This window comes from Thermobia domestica, chromosome 13, assembly GCF_964235325.1.
Source record: "Thermobia domestica chromosome 13, izTheDome1.hap1.1, whole genome shotgun sequence".
NCBI lineage: Eukaryota > Metazoa > Arthropoda > Insecta > Zygentoma > Lepismatidae > Thermobia > Thermobia domestica.
The window spans coordinates 32,344,124-32,353,629 of record NC_137466.1 but is presented as its reverse complement, the minus strand read 5'-3'; the positions used below and the strand labels follow the sequence as shown (position 1 = coordinate 32,353,629).

The following is a 9,506-nucleotide window of genomic DNA, read 5'->3' as shown; positions in this document are numbered from 1 at the left end:
TATTCGCCAAAAAAAAAAAAAAAAAAAAAATTCTATTACTGACGTTTCACTTCTTAGAGCCGGTTCAGACGTGCAGAAAAGTCTGTTGCGGGCCCGCAACAGACTCGCAGCAGACTCGTGCGGGCGTCAAAGATCAACCAGTTCAGACGTGCAGAAAAATCTGCTGCGGGCCCGCAGCAGACTCGTGCAGGCGTCTCAGCCCAACCACTTCACATAGACATAGAAAACAGCTCATTTTATTTTCAGCTGCAGTTGAATGAAGATGGAAATTGAAAGAAGAAAACGTGCTGTTTTTGTATAATTAGCCAGTAAACTCCTAAGGAAGAAACAGAGACGATATTGGGTTCATCCGTACGTAAGCTCAAGACTGCTTAAAGGTGCATTTTCTTCCATGTTTATTGATTTGCGCAATGACGAAGAAAAGTTCTTTAATTATTTTCGCATGAGCATCACTTCATTTGATGAACTCTTATCGAAAATAAGTGATAAAATTAAAGCAGAAGATACTTTCATGAGACTTGCGATACCACCAATTGAAATGTGGCTGTTACATTAAGGTAAGTTAATTATGTTAACTAATTATCGTTTGTAAAAGCACAGAAAGTTAAACATTCGAAGACCTATTCATAGACATTTTCCGATGTTATTAGCGGCCACTGGCATAGTTTAACAATTGCGTGACTAATTTCGATTTTTTGACATAGTTGGTGTCTTTAAATTAAAAATGAGACATTTATTTGAGACTTCCCGAACATCCCGCTCAAGAGGGGGCGTTTCAATAATAGTAAAATTTCCCTTTATTTATTCATAAATTACCGAATATGAGAATTCGCTTCAGTTAGAGATGCAAAATTCGGCATGTAAACTCATAATAAAAATAATGGAGCACAGGTTTCAGTGACTTTGAAAATTTTCTCTTGAAGGGGAGATGGGGGATTTTTATAGTAGTGGGGTCCAGTGGCTCAGTGATAGTGTTCACCTCTGGTTCGATCCCAGCTTGCGTCAAGTGGGCTTTGTGGTGCGAGAAGCACCGTGCGCGCGAGTTTTCTCGGGGTTCTCCCGTTTCCTCTCATTTTATTCATTCCACCATTTCATTCATTTATCATCATTATCATTATTTCCTTTAGCTTACCCGGTATAATCGTGCGACGTAAAACTCAAGGATTTCATTTCATTCCTATAGTAATGACATTTCCCGTTATATATTGAGAAAGTGTTCAATATGAGGACTCGCTTAAATTGGAGATGTGAAATTCTTAATGTAAACTCTTAAATAAAAATAATGGATTTAGTATTTCCGAATAATCCATTTCTAAGGTGAGAAAAAGGAAACATTTTTACAATTGTGACATTTTGCTTTATTTATTCACACAGTACCGAGTGTGTGAGTCTCTAAGTTAAAAATGTGAAATTCGAAATATTATGTTATATAAAAACAATGGAACATGATTCAAGACTTTCGTAGATACCGCTGCTAAGAGAGGAAGGGCGGCCATTTATGTAATATCAAAATTTCTGCTTTTTATTTACAGTCTAAGTGGGTAGAGGAATTCAAAATTTATGCCAAAAATAATGGGGTTTTAATTTCACTTTCATTGAAATGCGATCCTTAAGGGAAAGAAGGTTCAAATATTTTCGATAAACCTATTATCCGTGAGTGTTGAACTGGTATTCCAGCTAGTTTCGTATAAAAACATTTATGGAAACGATTTTAAAAAAACGAATTAAAGTATATACATATATATATATATACAGTCATTAAGTGATAGCCAACATTCAACATTCAAGAAATATGATTGACAATTATATAACGGATGCAGTAGGTCAAGGAATTTCGTATGATGATAATTATCTTTGCAAAAATTAATATAAAAAAAGCTTTTAATTATCCTGAATAACAAAAACTAAAAACAATAGAGTTGTTCAAATCTATGAATGACCTGAATCTGAATCAGTAAACATAAACATGACTTTCTTCTTTTTCTTCTGAGATATTTATCAATTAAATTTTTGAGAACTTCTTCCATAAGGTATAGTGATACAAAATTAAGTAATAAACCCCTCGCAATAGTTTGATATTCTTTTGTCTTATTTACAATATGAAGGTCTAAGCTCAATAGTCACTAAATGCCAAATACAAAAATGATATACATACTAACTATAAAAATAACTGAAACCGAAGATAAGAGAGAAGATAGCCACCCAGCTAAAAGTCTTGCCAAATTTATAATGAATAAGCAAACATAAACAGGGTGTCTACTGGAATACCAGAAAGTTAATTCATGACTTTTTCATGACTTTTCATTACCTTTTTGTTCAAATTTTCATGACCATGGCGATAAAAATTTACCATTAGTAATAAAAAAAACCTACCATCAGTGATGCATCGGAACTATGCGGGTTGCTAGTCTTAAATATCACTTATTGTGAATCTTAAAGAAAGAATCTAAAATTCTGCCGCCTTGTGCTCGAGCACAGAATAGCACTTACCTAAATACGGGCCTGCTCTTACCAGTGAATCACTCTATATTGTATTTGAAGTTTTAATTCTGAGTATAATTATCCATCTAGCAGCAATTTGTCTGAAATTAAGCACTCAGAGAACTGCCCAAAGACAAAACAAATTATAAAAGAAATTCGTTTTAAAAAAAATAGATCATCAAATTTAAAATCTGCAAACTCAAACGAATAATATTATTTGCATAAGTCTAAAGGCCTAAAAATACACAATTTACATTTCTTAGAAGTAAAGAAATAGCAGATCAGAAAGTTGGACAGTAAAAAGTGGTTACTATATTACAGAGACTAGAAGATGAAATGTGGAGCAGGTAGGAAGACAGTAAAGTACCGGTTAGCCAGCACTAACTGGTATGGGAGATTCTCACAATTACTGACCTGATACAACTGTTTCAGTACATGCAGTATGAGGTATAAAAGTATGAAGTATAAAAATATACTCTGAGATTTCAGATTTTCATGACCAGTTGGGTAAATAAAGGACTTTTTCATGGCTTTCATGACCACTAAGCAAAATATATGACTTTTTCATGACTTTCATGACTTTCATGACCAGTAGACACCCTGATAAAGTATGTGAGTTGTTTATCTTCCCAATTTTAGAGTACACCTAAAAGCTAACAAGAATACACATCTATGGAATCACTACTTTCATCCTGAGAACGCGTTGTTGCACAGCTTGCAGGAGAAATGGGATAGGCATCTGCAGAAATGGTTTGCGGCATAGTTTGTCGGTGCACAATTCCATGAAAAGATTGTTGTGGTTGTCCATCGGAAATAATGGTTTGTGGCATAGTTTGTCGATGCACAATTCCATGAAAAGATTGTTGTGAATGCCCACCTTCAAAGGAGGTTTCAGGACGGGAAGGATACAATCGATTATGTGGCGGGCCACAGGAACTTGGAGGGGCTGTGTAGGAAGGATAGGGGTAATGGTACTGAGATGGAATACTCGGTATATTTCTTGATCTTATTCCTGTAATAAGTTTTAATACCTCGCTTCGAAACTCCAGTTTCTGGTCTAAAGTAAATGACTTTACGGCAGGTAATAACGAATCAAAAAAGGCTTTATCATCATCAGGTTCAGTCACAGATGAAGGAGCGGGAGAATTCAGGTAATCAATTAGGCATGATTCCAGATTCTTTTTTCGTTTTGTTTGAGGTTCCTTTGTGACTTTGCTTGAGTGTGTTGCTGGTTCAATATTGACATCTGAAGGAGATTCAGCAGTTGAAAGAGCCTCTTCATCATCGAGAGTTGATTGCGCTAATTCAGTTCCTTCTGACTGTAGTAAGAAATTAAGATGGCGTGCATAAATGTATTGTTTCCCAAAGGCTGCACCTTGGCCAGATTTAGTCCTCTTCCGAACATACTTGAGAAATTGGTCTCGAATATTTCTCCATTTGTTGACGTATTTCTGACCTATAAAAAATTACGCATTGTATAGATACTACTTAATAATACATCTTTATTATGTATTTGCAGTCCAGGGAATAAACCAAATAGGAACTTTACCTGGAAAAAATCATGGTAGTTCTGGAAATAGGCTTACTTTATAATTTTGGATCGCTGAACCGGAATTTTTAACTTCCCATCAAAAATTCCCGCCTCCTGCAACCTCCCCAAAATTTGAAATAATATCCTCAAAATAGTCTTTTCTTTAAAAAATTTAGTGTTTTTGTTATTTCGAAAAAACACCTAGAAATTCGAAAAATAGACACAATTTGGAACAAAAAACTATTCTATGACATTTTAAATTATGACAAACTCATAGGGCACTAGCACGCCTATAAATTTGCACCTCAGGGGTCGTGGTGGCTCAGTGATAGAGCGTTCACCTCTGGTACATGGGTTCCCGGGTTCAAACCCTGCTCCCGCCAAGTGATCTTTGTGGTGGACAAACGCCGTGTGCGTGGGTTTCCTCGGGGTTTTCCCGTTTCCTGCCACTTTCTTCATTCCACCATTTCATTCATTTCTCATAATCACCGTCTCCATTAGCCTAACCGGCATAACAGTGGGACGTAAAACTAAAAATTTTCATTTCATTTTAAATTTGCACCTCGACGCCGCTGAGCTACATTTCGAGAAATTTTATTCAAAATTTGGTTGGGTTTCGCTGGGAAAGTTTGGTGGAAAATTAAATATTCTGATTTAACAACTCAAAAAGCATCAAGTAAAACTACTTTCAGAGCGAACGTAACTGACGCGAGTGGTTTAGCGGAGTTGATTTTGAGTTTAACGTCTCGTTCAGCAGCGAGGCTATATGAGACGTGGACCTACTGATTAACGTGGACTCCGAACCACTTGAGCTCCCGCCGGAATCGAACCCACGCTAACCGCTTAGCCACGAAGGAGCTCAATGATTTAGCGGAGTGGATAACTTAAGGTATATGTAGCTCCTCGGCTCCGAAGTGAAAATTTAGAGGCGCGCTAACATGCTCCCCATTCGTCGTACGTCAAAATGTCATAGAATATTTTTTGTTACAAATGTTGTCTACTTTCCGAATTTCTGGAGTTTTTTCGAAAAGAACAAGAGAAGTATTTTTTAAAAATAAAAAAAAAACTATTCTTGGGGAGCTTTTTCAAAACTTGGGGAGGTTGCGGAGAGAATTTTTGATGGAAAATTAAAAATTCAAATTCAGCGACCCAAAAAACATAAAATAAGTGTAAACATAAAATAATTCCAGAACTACCATGAATCTTTCCAGCTAAAATCCCCTATTGCCTGGACTGTTAAGTGACTGTATACGGACGAAAGTTCGCGGACAAAATTTCGCCAATCTAGTTATCAGTTCCAAGTAAATGCGCTCAAACGTATTTTTCGCAGAAGCATATTTCGGCATTTAAAAAGAATAATCGATTTATTGTTGATTTAATTTTCAAAGCATAAAACGTTATTCAGTTTCAGTTTTAGTAATTAAATTAAAATCTGAAAATTTCCTTAAAATGTTGACTTCATTGTAAGAGTAAATACTATCTATATCATACATATACAAACTTCCTAAATGTTGTATTATGATCATATATGTTAGCCAACAATAATAATGTTATTAATCTCTGTTATTTATAGGTAATAATTTTTGTTAAATAAAGACTTTAAACTGATAAGTTTATTTTATTTATTTATTTATTACTCTCTATTATCCCGACATTGCAAAAGTCGTGTTAGTTGGCTACTTTTTAATTTGATCATCGGCGATGTTTGTCCGCGATCTTTTGAACCAAGATTCAATTATGTTACATATTAGATAATTTGGTGTGAAACATATATTAATTCATCCTTTCAGATATCTGGGAAGTGGATGCAATCTGGTAGACTTACACTATTCCTACAGACTTGGGCGTTCTACAGTATCCATAATTGTAAGAAAGATTTGCAGCGCTATTTGGGACACTTTAAGAAAAGAATGCATTCCCCAATTTACAGAAGAAACTTGGCTCGAGATTGCGTCGCGTTTCGAAGTCCAGGCCAATTTTCCTAATTGCATTGGCGCAATAGACGGAAAACATATTAGAATTGTAAAACCTGAGATGAGTGGATCTCTCTACTTCAACTATAAACATTATTATTCTGTGGTCTTGTTAGCTGTGGTTGACGCAAATTATCAATTTTTATATGTTGATATAGGGTCCTACGGAAAAAATTCTGACAGTTCAATATTTCAAAATTCAAAATTCAACAAAGAACTAGTAAAGAACACACTCAATATTCCAAAAGGCAAACCACTGCCTGGAACTGATGGGCCTACTCTACCCTACGTATTTGTGGGTGACGAAGCATTTGCACTGTCACAAAATGTTCTTCGCCCCTACGCTGGAAAATTTTTGAATCAGAAAAAGAGGGTGTTTAATTATAGATTAAGTCGCGCTCGTAGGTACGTTGAATGTACATTTGGCATTCTTTCAAATAAATGGAGGATTTTTCACAGACCAATCAATGTAAAAGTGGATTTTGCTATACTTATCACAAAGGCGTGTTGTTTACTTCATAATTATGTCCGTAGTAGAGATGGATACAAACTTGAAGATACTTTAACGATAGAAGGTTTTGAGGAAATCCCCAATACGTGTAGCACACCACAAGGAGGCAATGCAGCAAACGAAAGCAGAAACAGGTGGGCTGATTATTTTGTAAGCGACATAGGTAGAGTTCCATGGCAAGATAACTTTGCTTAAGTTGTTCTTTATGTAAGAAAACATTCAGTTGTTATCTCTAGAATAGCAACGACGTGCACAATATTATCAATTGTACGAGTAACAAAAATATTTCTGTTACATTTCGAGCATGCTTTTTATTTTTTAACCATATGAGTACCCTGATGTTCAACAATTTTCGTGTTAACTCTATTTTTTTTTAATTTAGTCAATTAACAAATAAAGACAACAATTGTCAGCCGAAAAACTGTTTTTTTTATCTTTCTTTCTTTCCTGTACTGCTATTATGTTGATGGTTGTTTTGGACTTCAGCGTCCCTTTTGAGCACAGAAGCTATATAATACGTGACCTCGACCTAAAGTATAATGCAATGTACGATATACTGTAAACAGTCGGTTCACTCCGGAGTGAGTGACAAGAAATCTCGTCAAAGAAACTGCATTAACAATAAAGGCTTGTTCTCCAAGCGTATTTGTTGTCTATTGTTATCACAAAAAAAAAAAAAAAAGTATTCATAGCCTCGCTGCTGAAAAGGGACGTTAAACGAAAATCAAATGTAAATACTACGTGAATATTAGATTTTCTACATTGAAAAGTAATAATAATAGCTACATACCAATGCTGTTTTTTTCTTCTTCTGTTTTTTCATTGAATTTCTCACATAAGGTTTCACACACCTTATTCCATGCATCCCGTTTTTTATTTCTATCTCTATACATTTCGCACTTTAAATTCCATATCTCGGGATATTTTTGTATTTCGTTAATGAACAGTTCTATGTCCAGTTCTTCGCTTTCCATTTCTGCGGGCGCGGGAAAGTCTGCACGTGTGGCTTGACTCATTGCCAGCAATGGTTTTCCGGCCCGCAACACCTGTGCGGACACGCTGCGAGCCAGCAGTCCCCGCAACTCAATTTTCGCCCGCTGCGGGCCCGCAGCAGAGTCGTGCGGGAAAGTCTGCACGTGTGGCATGAATGATAAGAACCAATGTATTTCCGGCTCGCGCGGGTCCGCAACAGAAAACTCTGTTGCGGGCCCGCAACAGACTTTTCTGCACGTCTGAACCGAGACTTAATCCGCCTAGGGTCCCTCACTTGATGCCAGCTTGCGAGAAGCGGGGTTTGTGATGGACAAACATCGTGTGCATAGGTTTTCTCGAAGTCTGTTCACTTTTCTCATTCCACCATTGTCATACATCTCATCATCACCGCCTTCCTTACCCTTGGAGCATAGTCGTGGAATGTTGAACTTTAAAAAAATATTGAGCTAGAGAAGCATAGTCTATAACTATTCTATCAGGCCTTGTTTCCATTTTGTACTAATACACAATAACACACTGAGCAAGGCTATGTGATAATATGTAAAAAATAGTATCACGTAATAGTTTCAGCACAATAACTGTTACGTGATACTATTTTTTACATATTATCACATAGCCTTGCTCAGTGTGTTATTGTGTATAAGCATAGTCTAGTAACCGCTGTCGTCATCGCATTAGGCCGTAATTAGTTGTGGGACATCACATGTCCTGATCACATAGTATGACGTTATTTAGGAGCGCCCATTCTAAAATTTGGTAGAGGTACGTTCGCCCATCCCCCTTAAATTTCGGAAGGGGTGCACAGGACCAGGAAAAGTACTGTAAGTTAGAGAAGTCCATTTCGTGCTGTTGTATGGCACACGATGATTTTACTGTACTTCTCATTATTGTGCTTATTATATGCACTCGTGTCTGTCCCATACAGGGCGCGACTTTACGTCTATTTTTGTAGGAGAGGTACTGGATACTTATCAATTAAATTTACATGTCTGGAGTTGGAAACACTTCAAATGTTTGGGTTGGCAGTGGCCAGGCGGCGACCGCATCGAGGGCCTGTTGGACGTGTAGTATTAGGAACTCCGTACTACGTGAGAAGCAACAGAATGGCAGTATGCAGTGAACTTAGTACATGGTAATATTTAATATCATGAGATATGCTTTCCAAAGAAGGCAAATTGTTGGCGTTCGGTTATGTGGTGCGAGCGTGAGGAAAGTGGCAAGTCTGTTATGTGTGTCGCAAAGAACAATATCCAAAGTGATGATGACCTACAAAACTTATGGCAAACCCATCGTCGAAGAGGAACAGTGGTCGGAAGAAAAATCTCAGTGATAGGTCCGTCAATCGTTAAAGCGCATTGCCATTAAGAACTGTAGTGAGACTGAGTTGCAAGTAACGTAGGAATTCAAGATTCTCAGTCATCTCAGAAGAAATATTCAAAACGAATTTACAATACTCATAGCAAGAAAAAAAAGTTAGAAACCAAATACTAGCCCCATTATTCATAATATTGCTTATGTTACGCAGCTGTCTGTAATATTACCGTTTGTAAACGAAGATATCACTGAAATCGAGAGTAATTCCATATTTTCTTGACGATATTCTGTCGCCGACAGTTTTACTTTTGATATTGTTCCATTTAACTAGTGAAGGGCTCTGTCGAGATCCCTCAACATAGGCCCACAACTTGTATGTCAGACTTGTTTAATGTTCTGAGCTGAAATACTCTGTACAGTCAGCGACAAAAGTTCCTCTGAAAATATTCAGAAGTCATTGAACTAAAAGAAGCAATCCTAGTTATCTAGGTTACATTTTCTATATTTCTTACTGACTTAAAACTAATTTTCTTCTTGCGCAATTTCTTTTAAATTTACCAGAAGTAGTTACGTAAGATAGTAACTTTGTGAAAAATTCAGGTTTCTGGCTAAATTTCAGGTTTTCCAGGAACAAAAATACATTCCAGATTTCCAAGGCTTTCCACATTAGTAGAAACCTGGAGCAAGAAGTTATTAATTCCAG

General features: G+C 36.7%; 1 protein-coding gene across 1 annotated transcript; it reads right to left on the bottom strand.

Annotated features, from left to right (window-relative positions):
- Nucleotides 1-1,883: 1,883 nt before the first annotated feature.
- LOC145669151 (uncharacterized) lies at nucleotides 1,884-7,717 on the bottom strand. The gene is made up of 2 exons (XM_081737493.1): nucleotides 7,287-7,717; nucleotides 1,884-3,937 (listed from the first exon to the last, which is right to left on the bottom strand). Exons 1-2 carry the CDS (start codon nucleotides 7,639-7,641, stop codon nucleotides 3,135-3,137), a joined length of 1,158 nt encoding a protein of 385 aa, XP_081593619.1. The 5' UTR covers nucleotides 7,642-7,717; the 3' UTR covers nucleotides 1,884-3,134.
- Between the last annotated feature and the right edge of the window lie 1,789 nt (nucleotides 7,718-9,506).

Coding starts and splice junctions, on each gene's coding strand:
- LOC145669151 (XM_081737493.1), bottom strand. CDS start 7,641: ATGCCACACGTGCAGACTTTCCCGCACGACTCTGCTGCGGGCCCGCAG. Junction 3,938..7,286: donor AGAAGAAAAAAACAGCATTG/GTATGTAGCTAT, acceptor AATTTTTTATAG/GTCAGAAATACGTCAACAAA.